The sequence below is a fragment of the Barbatula barbatula genome (genome assembly GCF_947034865.1).
Source record: "Barbatula barbatula genome assembly, chromosome: 5".
Lineage (NCBI taxonomy): Eukaryota > Metazoa > Chordata > Actinopteri > Cypriniformes > Nemacheilidae > Barbatula > Barbatula barbatula.
Window position 1 is genome coordinate 5,221,295 of NC_136769.1, and position 19,111 is coordinate 5,240,405.

The 19,111-nt window shown below is 41.1% G+C and overlaps 2 protein-coding genes across 2 annotated transcripts; both read left to right on the forward strand.

Annotated features, from left to right (window-relative positions):
• The first annotated feature begins 4,307 nt into the window (after nt 1–4,307).
• On the forward strand, nt 4,308–7,601 carry nfil3-6 (nuclear factor, interleukin 3 regulated, member 6). The gene is made up of 2 exons (XM_079456932.1): nt 4,308–4,703; nt 5,576–7,601. Exon 2 carries the CDS (start codon nt 5,676–5,678, stop codon nt 6,792–6,794), a length of 1,119 nt encoding a protein of 372 aa, XP_079313058.1. The 5' UTR covers nt 4,308–4,703; nt 5,576–5,675; the 3' UTR covers nt 6,795–7,601.
• Nucleotides 7,602–8,628: 1,027 nt separating this feature from the next.
• Nucleotides 8,629–18,632, forward strand: nfil3-2 (nuclear factor, interleukin 3 regulated, member 2). Its single transcript, XM_079456811.1, has 3 exons — nt 8,629–8,934; nt 9,564–9,753; nt 14,919–18,632. Exon 3 carries the CDS (start codon nt 15,420–15,422, stop codon nt 17,070–17,072), a length of 1,653 nt encoding a protein of 550 aa, XP_079312937.1. The 5' UTR covers nt 8,629–8,934; nt 9,564–9,753; nt 14,919–15,419; the 3' UTR covers nt 17,073–18,632.
• The last annotated feature ends 479 nt before the right edge of the window (nt 18,633–19,111 follow it).

Consider the following 19,111-nt stretch of genomic DNA (forward strand, 5'->3'; position numbering starts at 1 on the left):
GGTTTAACAAATCACATGCTCAGTTTTTTTATCTTAATATGGGGGTCTTGGTGGGTAGTACGAATGAAAGAAAGCATTGTAATAAACCGAAGATGTGCAACAGCATGTTCTGAGCCTTCCGGATGGTGGATATTCAAACATGCGGGAAAACTAGGCCATCTATATCTGTCCTTCCCACTGATTATGAATGTATTATGCAAGTTACACAGCGCTAGCTGTTACATAACCACCGTCATGCCTTCCCTGCCATTCTCGCTCCATCAACCCCATATGGATTTTGTGGCTTTAACGCACAGAACAATAATGCCATCCATAACCCCGTTGAAAAAGATAAGCGTTTCAAAGAGGCATACGAGGACACACAAGAGTCTTAGAAGTTGAGCGCACATTCCTCGATTTATTTCATGTGTGATGCAAAGCTCTGCTACAACAGTTTATGGTCATATGAAAGATCATGTTACTGCTTATCCTTGTAATATAAGCTAAATGTAATAATGCAAATCTAACTCCCAACCAACAGCTTTTAACTGCATTTTCAGATGGTCATATTGCTGTGATGTAAAAGAAAAGCGAAGTGATATTAGATTTTATCTAGACAGTTCTGCTTGTCATTGAAGTGACCTCCACACACGGCTTTTTATACGGATCGGCCCGCTTTACAATTCATTCAATAACACCTCAGTTTATATTCTGTATTCTATCTCCGGTGTCCCTCTTTCAGTTATTTATTATTTCATAACACTCCATGCACGTAGTTTTTGGCAACTGGTGCTTGGTTGCCGTAGCAACGTGTTGACGTAATTTGGGAGCCAGAAATAGTGTGCGCGCTCCAAGCAAACTTTTTGTGTTTTTGTTGGATGTCTGCGCCACACCTGACCTGAAGAAATGTCTAGAAATATATTTAGTTCAACATAATAGTTTGTGAGACAGGCTCCGTGTGATTCAATGGTAGAGCGCACAATTCAGAGGGTTTTTTCAGAGGTACATTTTCTCAGTGATCTTACCAATAACAAAAAACAATCTCCAAGAATACCAGCGTAAAACAACTACAGAGAATGTTTATATATACTGTCTGTAAATATATATATCTGCATTAAAGGTGCTTAAAAGGTTCTTTACAGCAATGCCAAATAGGAACCATTTATGGTTCCACAAAGAACCATCTATTTATTACCTTTATATATATATATATATATATTATATATGTATAAATGCATTTGATATATCACTGAAATATCTAACAATAGATGCTATTGATCTAATACAACTTTAAAATCTGCCACAGTTTGGCATTATGACCCTGGCACCAATGGATTGAAAGCAGGCCTGGTACTAGGTCAGTGGACTGGGTGCGATTATATTCTGGATGGGCAGATATACAAACAAAGTTCATTGCATGCATTATTTTTGGCATTTTTCTGATCTTAAAACGAATAAGTATTTAAAAAGTAGTATTACGAAAGTCAGCCAGGGTTAGTGAATCTATGACATCACTTTACCTCTATTGTAAACACAGTTATAGTCATCATTAACTCAAGGATTGTTTTCACTTAGTGAAACATGCAGTAAAAACAGTTTGTGTATTGAGAAAAAAGCACACTTATAAAATGTTATAGGCAGAACAATATCTCAAAGGTCAGACCCCTGAGCTGTAGATGTACTGATTTAATGATTGTATTATGTGTTTCGTGTGAGGAAGAGAAGAAAACAGAGATCAGTGATTCACACTGCGTGTTTGAGAACAATAGAGGGTTACACTGCCTTTCAGTGTCAAGCTGAATTAAAGGAATTATTGTCAAGCTGTTACATAACCTGAGATGATGTAGAGTTTATTGCTTGTGGTTTTGCGCTCTATGTGCAGCCAAGCATGCGAAAAGTCACTCCCTTCAAAACATGCTCATCTAAGTTTATATTTTAAAAACTTTTTTATGAAATAATGAAACTATAAATATTCATGGACATTTAATAATTTATTGTTAGATTTATTTGTTAATTTATTTGTATTTCTTATTTTAAAGTTATTTTCTATGTCAATTGTTTACTCTATTGCCTCCTGTTCCTGTTTAATCTTTTTTCCACCCCACATATGCATAATTTAAATATACAATTGTTGTTTTGCCAGTAAAAGAGCGTAGGAGAGAGAGAGAGAGCGAGAGAGAGAGAGAGAGAGAGAGAGGGGTTCGGGGTGCATGGCTAAGCTGTTCCCTCGCATGAACTGGTAAACAACACATGCTAAGGTCAGATAAGGATGGGTTGCTATTATTCTCACAGATTCAGTAGTCTTGTGTCCTGAAATAACCTCACATCAGATGTATATGGAAATCTATTGGAGATTGAAGGATGTGCAGCGGTCCAAGCAGTTTAAGGACTTTCATGCACATGCAAAGACTCATGCAGACAAAAGCAGTGCAATAGTGTTTAAATCGTATCTTTTCAAGCTAAAACTCGAACGATGTCACGTCATTTTTATTTTTCCTCAATACTTAACATGGGCTTTATTTCAAGAGCTCCACAAAAATAAGCAAACTTTGTCCCTGAACAGAGATTCTTTTATTTATGCGTTTACTTTCATCGTTCAGCGTTATTCTTCCTAAATATTTGTGTTGCTTTGTTTTTTGTGGTGATGATAAGTGATAAGTAAATGCGTTACTGGGCTGGAATGTCACGTGCGATGCAGTCGCTACGACTTGGTCTGTTTCCATGACAAGCATCAATGAGAATCTTCATATACACAAAAGCCGAGCATGTATGCCGTGCCTCGTGTGAAAACCTTGCACTTGCGTTTGTTTGTTTAAAAGGTACACCGAGTTTAAGAAGTTAAGTGTGTCAATGTGTTAAAGCCCGAGCTGGTCGGGATTAACAGGGGACACCTGCTACAGCTCAAACGCACACACACACATTCGAGAGAAAGAATACATCAGGTCCCACTTGATAAATGAGTTGTTTATGTCAGTATTAATTACATCATGACGTTATCATCTTCAAAGTTCATAGTTTATTATAGCTTGGTACAGCATTAAATATGTGTACATTTGTTTTATTGCAATAACAGTTAAAGTAGGAAGGGATACAGTAACTTATAGCTGTTAATGTGTCAGTGTAACACACATGACCTTTCCTCCAGTTTCTCTGCTCGATGAGGGCTGTGTGACGGCCAACGTCACTGTTCAGGGAAGTTCGTTCACTCATGTGACCCATTAAGAGTATAAAATGCAATGAGCATTCAACACCAGAACTACACCATATCTGTTTTTGTGTACCATATATCTGTTTTCCAACACCTTTAAGGTCCTAAAATCAAGATATCCACTTGGGAAACAAAAGCATTGCTTGATTTCAGAGAGCAAAGCAAAATGAGAATTCTTGTATAAACTTGCCAAGTAAAACGAGACCAAATCTGAGTTTGGTAAAGTTTTTACAGTGATACACATAAATACACATTGTTTAGAATGACACATGTGAATTCAATTTTTATGTTTGCTTTTAATGGATGGCTGTTATTTTATTGTTTTTAAGACCTGGGATTTAAGACCTGATGTTTTTCACAAACGCAAAGTATAACTTGTCTCATGTTGTGTCAGTTTTCGCAGCAGATGGCCCAGAGTCTGATCTCTGCCACGCTCTAATCGCTGGGATTGTTTATGTGTTTGCATAAGCAAAATGGAAATACTGCTGTTCCTCCATGACGTGAAAAACAAGCATGCTGTCAATTTTGGTAAAGTGAGCTGTTGTACAAAACAAATAACCAGCTTGTACTCCAAACAGACGAGCATCTCGATCACAAGAAATGATTATGATTTGGGCCCTCATGACTGACATAACCACCAAATACTGTATATTAATTGAAAAAGAAGCTGATGCAGGTTCGGATTGACACGAGTAAATAGTTGAGTGAATATATCCCTTTAATTCAAGGACCTCCTTTCCATTCATGTAACTTGAAAATGCTTCCCAGATTGTTCACTTAATGTGGAACATTGCGTAATCAGTTCTTTTGCCAAGAAATCTGAATTATGAGAAGCAAGTTATCTCCTTTCGGCCAATGTATTCATGTTTGTGTGATCTAGATTAGATGATCATTCGTATACCATAAAGTGCAGCTCTTCAAAGAAGAGCACGGTGTACTTTACGATGCATCACTGCACTATAGCACCGATAATGGAAACCAACGCACGTCAAACGCTTCGCATAAAATATTATGCCAAATGCATAAATGTAAAATGTAAAGAAAGAACTGCTGGCCTCACGTCACCAGTCTAAATATAGCATCTGTACATGCATCGACGGCAATGCTCGTTTTTCAGGACACGATGCGGAGTAAGACGCGGGGAGGGGGAGATTGCGCAATATTACTTAATGGTTTCCAAACGATTATTCTGACGAAAACTGTAACGGGGGAGAGATTAGAGATGGGAGGGTCCTGCGTACGGAGGTGGGCGGCTCGTACAGCCGCTCTACACATGTGGTTCAGACGGGGTTATGGCGCGTCCTCGACTGAACCTGATGGACCAAAGACACAAATAGAGGCTGCGCGCGGAACAGACGCGAAACGAGACCCAGTGCGCACCCGGTAGCGGTGCGATTTATCCGAATCGGGATAAACGAAACTCATTTGTGTTTTCTCGTGAACAGGACCGACTTCTCCGCGGATCCTCATTCTCGACAACCGGCGACTTCCGAACAGAATTACGCGCTATATAATGGTAACGTCCTTGTTTGCGCTAGCTATTCAAGATGGCATGTGTGTTGTTTTTAATGTTAGGGATGTGTACGACGTGTAGACAGTAGATCATTGATATTTGATGCAATTGGGCAGTTGCCCAAGTTTTACTAAGCGTGGTGTAACTGTTTTACATCACCGTGGCATTTGTAGCAGGTCATGCAATCTTAAATAAATAAAAATAAAACTGTTATTTTAAAACCATGTTAAACTTTGCAGAACGATGTGTTACTTTTAAATGGTTGTCTCATGTGCACTAGTTGGAAATGTCTGTATTAAGAATAACACTACAATTCCGGTAACGGGACATTAAGCAATACTAGAGAGACTCGTGCGCACACATATCAGAGTGAAAAAGTAAATGTTTTTGTAGTACATTCTTTTATTTAGATTGTCTTATTTTTAGGGTAAAACTAATGCGTTCAAAGCATATAACTCCAAAAAATACATTTTTAATAATACGCAGTAAGGTTTCGTAACTTGTGGTGTGTTGAGTAAGACAGGATTTCATCACGAAAGTGACTCACTGGGACACAAAGATGATAAACTCACTCATGCACAAATTGTTCCTCATGTGGGTCAACGCACGAATTCCTAGAGGGAACAGTCTGTTCATATACAGTGGTTAAAAACAGCCCACTATCTTTTATTCTGTTAGTCATATTACACTTAAACTTCCCCCCTATAGATCAAAGATTACTCGACGTTTCTTTATTTATAGTGTCAATAAATGTACTGTGATGCAGTGTAGCACGTACTGTGCTTGCCACTGGGATTTAATGAAGTTACGTAACATCGTGTTGTAATGGATCTTATGTAACTGATGGAGTGCTATTTTATCCTTTCTGCCACCAGGTGGAGCCCTTGCTGCATCAGTAACATCACAAATACAGAAACAGGAAAACATCGACAAACTACAATATTTCTCACTACAAATACAAAATAATCCCAAACAATGTTTGAAGAAACATCTCAGGTGCAACCTGGAGTTTTGAAGGTTGTCGAATCGTCCTCGCCTGCAGCACTGCTGGGGTTAAACGTGGGGGCTCCCGGCCCGATGTCCTTCACTGATGAGGCCGTGTCCATACTGACCTCAAGTAGTTTGCTTGCACGCTCGCTGTTGGGCCGAACGTCGGCTCTAAAGCGCAAAGACGCCGCCCCGCTAAGCCCCGCCGTGAGACGCAAGCGAGAGTTCATTCCGAGCGAAAACAAGGACGAGGGCTACTGGGACAAGCGCAAGAAGAACAACGAAGCCGCCAAACGTTCCCGCGAGAAACGCCGGGTCAACGATATGGTCCTGGAGAACCGCGTGCTGGCATTGCTCGAGGAGAACGCCAGGCTCAGAGCGGAGCTGCTGGCTCTTAAGTTTCGCTTCGGGATGGTTAAAGATCCCTCCAACGCTTCGATACTTCCGCTGATGACAGAAACGTGCGTTCCACAACCTTCTGGCCCACATTACTACCTTCCCCGCGGGGAGGGAGCCCAGCATGTGTCGCACCAGTCGAGCGGACCTCAGTCTGGACGAGGTCTCAGAGACACGAGCAGCGTGTCTGAAGATTCAGGGTTCTCTACTCCGGGTGGCTCCAGCGTCGGTAGTCCAGTCTTCTTTGAGGATAGACTGAGCGATCACGGCAAGCTTTCACCACACCGTGCAGATGAGCTCGGGTACGAGTCCAATCACTCCCCAAATACCGATGGACATGGAGCCGTGGGACATGTGGCGTTGTACAGTCGCGTGGAGCCGGTGGAAGGCATGAAGAGTCTCCCCCACAAGCTGCGATTTAAGTCGCCGGGCGGCGGTGACGCTGACAATCCTGGTGGGCGACAAAGTCCCGTTCTGTCCATGGTGGGCACTAGAGCACCCGTCCCGATGGGTTACTGGGTGGATGGAGAGGACACCAGAAGAGTGATGCACTGCAGTACGGCCCGAACCTACAACCAATGCGTGAACCCGAATGAGTCGCAGTTTCAGACCGAGAACAGCGTGCTGAAATCTCAGCTCAGCTCGCTCAGCGAGGAGGTGGCGCAGCTCAAAAAGCTCTTTTCCGAGCAACTTCTCACCAAATCAAATTAAAGATGGCAACACACTGGAACTGGTTCACAACAGAACTTCCAAACGTCCATTATATCTTCGGAGACTTCTCATGGTTAAAAAAGCAACATGTGCATCACTACCTCTTCGCATTGATAGTAACCAAATCAGTCCATCATACAACATACAAACTCTTTTAAACCCCCTCCATTAAAACTCACATTCAGGAACATTAGAGTCATTTTAAAGAGCATTCCAGCAGCATCAGGACACACGTCAAAACAATTCATCGTGATTTCCTCCAAACACTGTGATCTTTATCCCAGAAATGCCTCAGGCTGCTGTAAAATAAACGGTGTTGGACACTGAGTGTAAAATCCTTCATTCTTCTATCACGTACCAACGCTGTTAGGGTTGTTTCGAGACTTATCAGCGAGCACTTCTGTGATATTTGGCGAGTCCATCAGTCTGTACACTGTAATGTTTCTCATGTGGTTGGCGAGTGCTGTGAGTGTTTCTAACATATGCCACAGATAAACACAGAACAGGACACCAGGGAGAGACAAGTATCTGTGAACATCATGTGGTTCAGTCGGAGTGATGTCGGTTCTTATCGCCATATTTTAGGTTGTTAATTATCACCATGATGAACCAGTAGCAGCTCAGCACTGAATTTTACTGCATTCTTAATTTCTGGATCACTGTCATCGTCCAGACGTGGATATGTTGTAGAAATACACTGTTACTTGCATTTTTATGGTGACATTTCTGTTGTCTTGTGACTTTTCATGTATTTGTACAGTGAATATACGTTTTGTGTTGTTTGTGTGAATAAATCTTTGAACAGCATTTGTTTGCTTCAGTTGTTAGTAGATTGAATGCATAGGTGTGCGCTGGAAAAAGATATGTAATACTGTTTATTCTTACAAAGGTGTTAAAGGGGACATCACACATGTTATTTTTAAAAATGTATGGGTGAAAATGTTAGTGTATTAGATTTCATCGATCATCCATTATTATTGTTCTTTTGTAAAAATACAAATGTTACACTGAGGTCAATAATTTATAGATCAAAAGTTATCACATGTTCAACAAAATGTACAAGATGAACTGATAGAAGGACAAAGAACACATGGTTCTCCAAATGAAGATGAAATAAATCTTTGTTCATTATTTAAGAGAACAAGTTTTACCAAACACAGGAAGTAAACATAAGCTAAATACATTTAAAATATAAAAAGCAATTTCCTTAAACTTTGCTTAGCTTTTAATAATATTATTTCATTATATCAAATCTCTTAATATTAGCACAGATGAAAATGAGTGTGAAATGGTTTTGAGCTATTAAAGCATGCACGTTTTCATCACTTTACACTTGAAAGTCAAATCGTGGTGTTAAACTGACCAAAAAGAAATATCTCGTTTTGTAAGATTCTGGGTTTTTCATCACTGCGGTCAATAAATATAACAGAGAGAGAAATATAAGAGATAAGTGGACAACTCAGATACGCAATAACAAGAGGACAAACACATCAAAACAGATAAGTTGCACGCAGACCTCTCACTAGTGCGCGCATCAGCAGCGCAAGTGAGTTCTTGTAAAACCAACGCAATCCACAAGAGGGCAGTAAAACATTCCAATAGTGATGTGTTGCCAATCTGCGTATAAACACGTTAAACGTATAAATCTAGTTATATGACATAGAAAGGTGTTGTATGATATAAAGGCCACGTGTTCGCCAATTAGCTTAAACGTCGGAATCGCCATTTACTTCCTTTACGCCACAAATAAACATGTTACAGAAAATGTATTTGAAACCCCCTTGGAAGTGAGCTCTCCCGAGGGCACATCGCTGACGTAAGTGAATATAAATATAGCCCTGAGAGTCTATATAAGGAAATAAACGGTCACGCAGATTGTCTTGGGCTACAATGTTTATTTGCGAATTCTCTCAATGAATTATTTATTTCTTGTTGATTTTCCATTCACAGCTCATTGTTGCTGTTTTCTGTCACAAAACTATATGTGTCGTAATGATGCTTCTACCTCTATTTCCCTAGGGCACTGACCCCTGGCCGAGATTTGCCATACAGTGGGTGGCTGGTCCTGACCTTGGGTGGTTGCAAAACGGTAGCCATGACAACCGCATCCAGACGATGCTGGGCGGGATCGGAGGTTGACGTAAGTGGGGGAGGGACTGTCGGGCACCAAATTCAAGGTCATCACAATACAAATGGAGACGGATGCGTTACGCATTTATCCACAACTAGAAAAAAGTATTATTTAGAAAAGTGTACAGTTTAATTTCAAATGAAACCTAAAAACATTTGAGATGACTTGTTATTTTAGGGGTGGTTATAGTCGTCTGTACTATTTATCATATTTTTATTGTAGGCTACAGATGACGCAAACACAGGTTCAGACATACCTGCATGTCTAGCATATAGTGATCATTTATCAAACATTTACATCGATTTTAAAGTAAATTAACGTTTCATATTTTTATCACGGCTCCAGCTCCATCACTCAAGCATCTTAATATAGTCTGTTGAAGCCAGTCTCTGTCTACATCCCTACGCTAACCTTATTACGAATATCTCCGTCTTACATCTGAGTGGGTCTGGCCAGCCAGATCCCTCCCAGCTATGCGCTCGCGTCGCCAAACGCTTTCGGACGGAGAGAGGGAGGGACGGAGGAAGGCAGATAGGTGGGTGGGGGCAAACGAGAGAAAGAGAGAAACAAAACGTGACAAGGCACCCAAAGCGTCCTGTTATGCAACTGCTGACCTACTAACATACATTTCTGAGCAGAAGCAGCGAGCGGCAGGTTACTGTAGCGCCTCGCCAACAAAACACAAGGAACCAGGACAAAAGCGCACGGTCTGCGCAAGCCACATCGAATCACTTCGCCTGTTTTATCCCATCCACCGAGGCTTATACAAAGGATCCACGAGAGTAATTCAAGCCCACGGACGCCGGATATCTTGGATACACTCAAACGGTACGTTTGCGTCTTTGCTTGGTTGCCACTTGACGCGCACGCACGGACTAGGGGTAAAAGCCAAATAATACTAAAGGTTGCTTTCTTTGGTTTCCGTTGTGATCTGGCGGAATTTGTACACGTGTTATAGATGCAGTTATAGGGCATTAAAACCAGGTGAGGTGACTGCAATGGAAATGCTTTAGGACTTTGTTTTGGGGGCTTACGCATGGCCATTACATGTTGCTTAACATGCGTGTTTTTAGTGATGAGGCGAGCCCGATCTGGGGAGAGGACATACGAGTTAACACGGACAGGAGATGACCATTATATTTGTATGCGACCTGCATGTAAACAAGTTCACAGTGTATGTCCGTATTTACAGTAGGTGTTTGTGTGAATGTTATGTATAAATAATGTCATGCGTTTTTCAAAATACAGTTGCGAAAACGTTTCACGCACTGTCAACACCACCATATCGTTTGGCATTATATAGAAAGGCAAATTACGCACATTTAAAGCGTGTTATGTTGATTTCAAACTTTTATTTATATATATTTATTGGTTGATTTGTTAAGTTTTAAACAATGTTTATCAATGCGTAACTGATACACGTTACTCTAAAGTGTTTACTGTTTGCTTTTATTAACACTGCATATAGGAATTTATAGTCTGTCTGATATCTGACCTGTGTTTTGACTTGCATAACCCTATATGTTTTGCTTATAGTCAATATGTTTTCTTTGTAACAATGAAAATGACATAAATAAAGCTGACTTGACCTAAGTGCAGTTGGGTTATGAGGTTTAACTGTGGACACACTTCTCGCAGTCACGTGCAGCCGTATTCTAGGTAAAGGTCAACGTGGGTGTTTGAGTTACATGGATCAAATCTGTTAACCCTTTCCTGTGGGGTAACTTGAAAAATGCTTTGCAATGTGTAGAAATGTTAACAGTTTTAAAACATGCACCGGGTGTATATCTTGATTTACAGGCAAATGCAAACTGTACTGTATATGTTTCCAGGTTGATGTACATCATGATGATTCAGCGAAACGTTATATGAACAACACCACTGTTTTGGTATCGTATAGTATTTCAAAGTGAAATGGGGAAGCTGTGCATTTGTACCGGGAGAATCAATGAACTTTTTCTAAGCGATTTACATCTAGAAACATTTTGCATTCATATTACAACGTCAATGTTTTCACAAGTTGAAAAAAGTAAAGTATACTTTACTATAGTTACTTATAGTGTTATTTGCATTGTCATGCTTTAAATCTTACTCCAATAAGGCTGGTGTACAAATTGCAGGTTCGTTAAAAGTACATTTATTTGATATCATTATATAAATCATTATTTTGCCGAACATAATAGAACAGCTTTATGGTTCTTTTATAAAGCTTTAATGATGTTTCTTATAGTAACAGGAAAAGGGTGAGGTAGTGTTTTAGTGATGGTATCTCGCTATTACGTAATGTGTTGTTTCACCACACCATCTCACAGATAAGGGTAAACGCGAAATGACGCACCTTAGGATGTGAGAGAAAGTGAATCCGAAGGTATAGACTTTTTCAAATCCCCTTTACTACTGTAGACATGCATATAGCCTGAAATACGTGAATGCGAGATAGGTTTGCGGTTTTCTTTTGACGTTATGGAGTCGTGACACATTTATGGTTGCATAAGGCCAATAAATGAGAAGTTGCGAATAAAAGGAACCCGGGGTCTTAAGGACATCAGAGGGGCATCGTGTGATCTGCGTGTGTGTGTGCCAGCGCCCAATGTAGGTCATAGACCTGGGAAAACACACCCTGCTTTGACAAAGAAAGTCATTCTGCCAGTGTCGTGTTTTGTTGGCAGTGCATCAACAACGAAACCACAATAATAAAAACATCGATAGTGATCATATTCTTTGTATTAAATGATTTGTTTTTCATTGTTAGTGATGATAAAAACACACAATTGCAGCTTCGTTGTTTTAGGGTGTTTGCAATTTCAGTGCTTCTCTGGGGAAATATACATGTCTGTAGATATTCAGTCAGTAAATTTCTCAATCTTTCGTGATGTAGGAAAATTAAGGAGGAGGCACGTGATTACTGTGTCGATGTGGCTAAAGGGAGAGGCGAATTACCGTTCGGTTTAGTAGGGCAAGCGAGCACATGTGACTGGAGAAACACATGGACTTTGTCAGAGCGTTCATTAAAAAAAAGGGATGATATGAGTGTGTTTGTAGAAGGAGTTTGACTGGAACCCCGCCTGCCTGTCCAAAGGCCTGCCCCTCTCCCAACAGGAGGAGACTAACCCAGACGTGGAATCCAGAGGGAAAAAGCCCCCCCTCTCCAGCCCACGTGCCGAATATTACATTCTTCCCCAGGGTCAATTACATGGCCGCAATGAAATCCAGCGCCCCCGCCTTTTCCCATTGTATCCATTACTGAAACAGCTCATGAAAGATTTCAGTTGAATTACAGTTTCCAGGCCTCGCCCAACTCAAAACTGCAGTGGGCCAGACGTGCTATTTTTTCCCCTGCGAGAGCTGACCGTGTCCTATATAGCGCGAGCGAAAGTGAGTTTTGCTGGCCCGTTGTAATTTCGAGCTTAGGTAATGACAAACCATTCAATGACCTTTATTATTCAAAGTCAAGGAGTTAATCGATACGTCACATGCACATTTGAATAACGGACAAGCGGGTGTGTCATGTCTAAAGTCTTTAGAATGCTTTGGCGTCTCAATGCTATGACTTTGGTTATTAGTTGCATTGTTGCTAATGCAAGTATAAATGCGGTTTTAGTGACTAATGGGTGTGGTCGAGAAGCTCACCCACTGACTGGTATTATTTGCATCTCACATTGCATTTTGAAACATTTTAAGAACCGTCCAGCGATTAATCGCAAGTAATCGTATCCAGAATAAAAGTTTGTGTTTACATAATATATGTGCATATAATTTAGTTTTTATAAAAACATACATGTACAGTACATGCATGCACACCATACACAGAGACATATGTAAACACAAAGTTTTATTCTAGATGCGATTAATCGTGACACACACACATGGGAGGATGATGACAGACAGACAGACAGACATACAGACAGAAAGATAACTGCAAACTTAACGTCAAATCGATTTATTTTATAGCACTTTTCACAAGACATAGTTTTAAGGCTGCTTTACGAAGCCTTACATTTCCAGATACAAAAAACGAATATATTCAAGTGAAAGGGCAGATTTCAGCATTCCTATGCTCATTCTCCTATTTTTTCTACCATCTTTCATTTCTTGTATCCTCAATGCATCGCTCGGTGCTCTATTTTTAGCAAGCATAATTCCCCATCCTTCTCTCCCGATGCCTGTTGCACTCCTGACCTACATCTGAGCACCGGGGAGAGGAGCCAGGCTGTTCTGTTCGAGCTGCCCAGTTTCTGGGTCAGTGGGTCAGGGTGGGAGTCTCGTTGTGTGCTCCATTTGTTGTGCACCTCAGTCAAATGAGCTTTGGTTTAATTCAACCTTGCTCATACCTGTTTAACATCTTTTTATTATAGGACCCTGTTGGTGTATCATATGCATTTTGCACTCACAGGCTAAACCAGAACAGAGCAGGAAGTGTTGATGGAAGCCGTCAGCTGTCTAGTTACGTAATGTTTCCTCAGATGTCTGGGATGACGGCACCGTAACCCATATAAAGGACGTGCAGATTATCGGATTACGCTGCATTCATCTACATATACGATGTAGTCATGGTGCCATTTTACATGTTTAATGTTATGACAAAGGCAAATGTAGTCTGAAATATGAGTCTCAACTGCTTTAAATGTGAAGTGTGCAATTATTTAAATCTCTGATCCCATTTTTGTTGCGTCAGCTATAAAGTAGGCCATTGATAGGTTGGTCTACTTTTGGAAGCATCATGCACAGATTATTTTGTAATGATTGCCTTATGATTTATGAGCGTATTATTAGTTTATGGCATTCTAGAGCACATATTAAATATAGCGAGAACCAAATTAAATTTAGGAGCTAATTTTTACTGGGATCTTATTTAGGATCCCATCTGTCGCCTGAGCCCACCTACTAGCTATGGAGAATTGGATCAGATGTTGCTGCCGGATTGACGTGCAAACTAAAATGTGACGAAACTTAAAAGTTGACATTCAGACAGTTTAGGTCATAATAGATAATAATGTAGAATCGTCTCACATTAATCCTCTCTACTTTTCTATTCGATGGCTTTTACCACCCCTTCATCTTACCTCGCAATAATCGATAATGTTCCCCATTCTCCTAATTCCGTAAAACCTGACCTCAAATGCATTATTTGGCTTTTACTTGACCCCAGTTTGCATGTCATCATGATTGTGATAATAAGGTTTTCTTGTCATTTTAGGATAACTTACCTCAAATGTTTACTTTTAAAGCATTTTAGAGAATAATCTTTCTAAGAAATTAGCTTTTTTCAACCGTTTATGTTTTGGAATAGGATCCCCGGACCCTCACACTGGGCCCCATTGTACGCCAGACCATTGAATCTTAACAGAGGATAGGATGTGTTCTAATGTTCATCCTTCAAAAGACAAAACCCTTGTTGTACTGGTTCTCTTCAGCTCGGATGATGTAATGCAGGCTAATGTTTCAAAACGTTAAAGCAAATAATGTGCTCATTGCTAATGTTTACCATACGTGTCCTGTGAGGGAATTCTGTACAAGGGTTAAAAGTAATTTAAATGAGAAAGCAGGTTTGAACAAATCTTTGTTCCGTTTCGCGTTTGAGATTTTGGTTGACGTGTTTTTTGAGTCATCGATGGTGTTTTTAAAAACATTGTTTTTAACTTCCTTTGCATCACAAGATTAGCAGTGCCAAAATCTAGTCAGACAGTTGAGGTCAAATGTCACAGACAGACAAATCAATGGGGAGGTTAGAAGGTCAGACGGTGGTTGCCGGGAAACGGAAAAACATTCAGAGGCTGTCAGGGTTGAGTAGATGAGGCGGGGGAAATAAACTCAAAGTGGAACAATCCACTTCCGAATACCCCCGAAGATGCAAGAAGTGTTTGATTAAAAATAGACAAAATGCACAAAAATCAACACATTAAGTGATTTATTTGAAGTGCCTGCAGGTAAACTGTGAATTGGTCTAAATCAGGAGGATTAACCAATCTGTCTCTTCTCTTTTATGTTTGCAGCCTTTCATCAAACGACCGACTGAAGCCTGAGAGAACGTCAGCTTTTCTGCCCAAGAGACTCACAGGGCGCGGCAGACAGAGTGACCTATATCCTCCAAGAAGCCCTGGCGCTGGGATGCATCTTGGTCAGCTTAGGAGAGCTTTATACTGAAACACAAACAAAAGGGCTCAACGTCCTCTAAAAGAAGTAGCCACATTCTGCAAACTTCAGGATTTGTGCCTCTCAGTTGCACTACTTTGATTTTGACCCCGTCGGACTTGAGATCGTTTTAGCCTGAGACACTTAACAATAAAATCAATGAGGTTCAGCTTTCCAGGAACTACAATACCTCATCAAGTTTTTGCAGACCCAGCTACTTAGTTGAAAAGTTAAGACTTCCATACTTAGGGAGATTTTACGAGGATTCTTGTATACATCTTTCCCCTTCATCCCATCCCCGCTTTTCATTCTGTTACCAGCGGTGTAGCCAAGATCCAGAAACTGGCTCCCATCGAGGAACAATGGACAGTTTAAACATACAAATCTCCCCAAGCACAATATCAGAAAACTCAGACGGCTTTTCACCCTACAGCGACCTTCTCCATTCACCCCAAATCAACCCTCGCCAGGGTCGCCTTCACAAACCAAAGTCGAACATGAGCTGCCGACGCAAACGCGAATTCATTTCGGACGAGAAGAAAGATGCATCCTACTGGGAAAAGCGACGCAAGAACAACGAGGCGGCCAAGCGTTCCCGGGAGAAGCGGCGCATCAACGACATGGTCCTGGAAAATAGAGTTATGGCACTAAATGATGAGAACGTTCGCCTGAAAACAGAGCTTTTACAACTTAAGCTCAGGTTCGGCCTCATTAGCACGGCCTCCTATGTTGAAAAGAGTCAGCAGATTGGTGCAACGAGAGGCAGCTCAACATCTTCCTCAACCCCCAATCACTTTTACCCCAATGACTACAGTGTTTCTCAGATGATGCTGAACTCTGATTCTTCTGAAACCGAGCAGTCCGTTCGAGGGGAGGGGCACGTCAAGATGGTGAAATACTCCCCGCGAGGGTCCCTGTCAGATATGTCTGACGGCTCCTCGCGAGACAGCCCAGAACCAACAACTTACGAAATAAAGCAGGAACAGGGACTAGAAATGGACATTGTGAACTGCAGCACCACACAGCTCATGTTCAACATCCATCCCAGGTTGCCTGCAGTACATCACCAGCAAACTTTCGAATCAAGTTTCCCCACCAACCAACAGAGACACCGCCAGGAGGCAATTGTAAGTCCGGTCATCCCTCAGTCAGCGCAAAGAAGTGTCATCCTATACCGGTCCAGCAGTGCCTCGTATCCCGTGGAAAGTCAAGGGTCCCAGGAACTCGCTCACAGCCAACAGCAGAATCTTTCTCAGCTTATGGAGGGACAAACAGGAAGTCCCAAAATCTTGACAGAGGTGACCAAGCAGCTGGAGAGGAAGACTCTGGACTCTCCTCCTTTCGACTATGCAGATGGCGAAGTGGTCGAAAGGAAGTCTTACATCGTCCAGCAATTGAGCCACAGGGTCGATGCACCTGCCCCTGACCTTCTGCTAACACCAGAGAAAGTAGATGAAACACAGATGTACCGTCAATCTATTGGCAGCTTGGAGGACGACGAGCCACCGGTTTTGACCTTTGAAGGAGGCTTGAGACACGGAAGCTACTACCATCCGCAATCAGGCAAGGACACTTTCTCAAGTGACGGGGATCCCCGTAGCTCTGATAAAGAGGGCTCCACTGATGATGAGGAGGCCCCTTCGTCTTCTTGCTCTGATACCGGCAGCTACCACCCTCACGTATTCATGACCCAAAGCTCAGCGAGCCAGTGCAAAGACGGAGAAATCAGAGGCACAGCCCTACCCCACAAACTGAGACTCAAGCACAGAGCTCAGGGGAACGGCAGGGCTGCATCTCAAGACTCCCCAACAACGCCACCCGCTAACGTCCATCCGTTACCTCAGCACCCTTACTTGGACCTGTCTCAACCTGGCCACGAGCTACACGCCGACAGAGAAAAAGACAGCAGGTCAATCGAACGGTTTTGCAAGCAGGTCACACCAACAGAGGGAGGAAGGATCGAATGTGGAAAGGACTCTATTACGCGTAACAGTCATAACCAAAGACATGACTAAACGGAAGCGAGACTTTCAGGGACATTCAATGAACCATAAAAACCCTGTTTCTTGAGGTCCTGCTTTGACCCTTTACCCATACCCTGTTTGAATGCCCAGGGATGACAGAACTGGACATAGGGATAAAACCTGATGCTGTGTATTATAATGTATAGATTTACCTTGTTTGGTTTGATTCTTCTTTTTAAGGTTACAGTGGCACTTTTACAAATGAATGAAATCAGTTTTTTTTATCGTACATGCATATGTTTCTAGTGCTACAGCAAGATGTCACAGACAGTGTAGATTCAACAGCAATATCTACCCTTATCTTCTTCTTTGTAAATAGATGACTAAGTGCCCCATTTATAGTTTGTGGCCACTGTTACACCCTTGGTAAAGTGTTTTTTCGCAATCTTTAAGCATACTAAACGCCGGAAGATTCACGAAATACCCTTCCTTGACCAAAGATACATGGCTATTTGTGTTCATACCTCTCTTTCGTCCCTACCTCCTCGTCTGTACCCAGTTTAAACAGCCCAGCCTAGTTCCCTCAAACGTCAGCAACGTTTTTCTTGTTTGAGCACTCGATTTGTTTGTATAAAATGTGACATAATATATATGAATATATTTTTAGGACGAAAACAAAAAGATAACATAAAATGAACAGAGTTCAGATACTAATTAATTTGTCATTGTCGTAAATACTGTGTGCAAAGTCTCCATCTCCGTGTGTTTGCTGTTTGAAATGCCACTTAATATAAAGTCTTTTTTACCTTTAAAACTTGCTATCGGATCCGTTTTTTAGAAACTCTTTTTGTAGGAAAATGACAAAATGCCCCAAAGCCTTTACAGATACATTAGCAGGTCGGTGTTAGCTTCTTGTTATAGTAACACAAACAGTTTCCGGTTGTTGCTCACTGAAATGTCTGGTCCGTTAACGTTACTTGGTGTATTATTGAAAACGTAGCTCCTGTTCAACCCTTTAAACCATCAACATATGTATATTCAGTTGCCTCTATATGTAGCCACCCTATTTATTCTCTTCCTTAGACATGCACTGATGAGAAACCAAATGAGTGTTCTAGACTTTCCGCAAAATAACAGAGATTCTTCTTTAGTCAGAACTACATGTATGCTAAAAGAAGCTTAATATAACTTCTATAAGTAAGAATCACAAACCCCTTTTAATATTTGTCAGATTAATTTATGGCACTTGTGTATAATTGTAAAATATTTCCTCACGACACTGTGTTGTGTTTTTGAACTGTGTGGGGGCCATGTGTTGTCCTGTTTATCACTAGCATCATCTTTACTTCCTGTTTACTGCGATTGTGCTATTGCTCATCACGATGTCACTACAACTTCGCCATTTCAGTGTGTTTCAAAATGAGTGATGTTTGATGTTTTTTTAGCAAAGAAAATAATATGGACAGAAATGTGAGCAAGGCTTATTTCGGGTGACACCGCCGGTTATGCTGCTCTGTTTTCAAAAAGGATGCATATTGTAAAAACACTAATTTTCAGTGGTAGCTTTGGGTGCATTTAAAAAAACAAAAAAGAAATAAAATGTTGAAATTTTCATGCATTTGTTTGTTGTCGTTCTTAACTTCTGTGCTTTTCGATAGGGGTTGCTTTTGTACGTTGCTTTGCTAAATATAAGTTTGTGTTTGGAATGCCTTCACGAGACCCTTCGTCTTCTTCTTGGACGAGAGCACTTTGAGGCATGCGTATTAGGTTTCTTAGTATTAGGAAATCTCAAAGATGTCACCTAAATATCTTCATTCCTGCTCCGAAGATGCTGGAAGTTCTCTAAACATGTTTAACGTCATGTTGGGGACTAAACAAAATCACACAAAGTAGATTTTCGGGTGAACTTACCCTTTAACTCTGTCGTTTAAGTAATCTCATAAAATGACAAGGGCTTTGAATATGTTGATCTGACCTATCATGAGATACTGACACACTGGCACACATCTATCCAGCTTTACCATGGGCTTACAGCGCTTATGTAACACTGGCCTAGTTAATAGCTGTGCTGTTTATTAACCTGAAACACA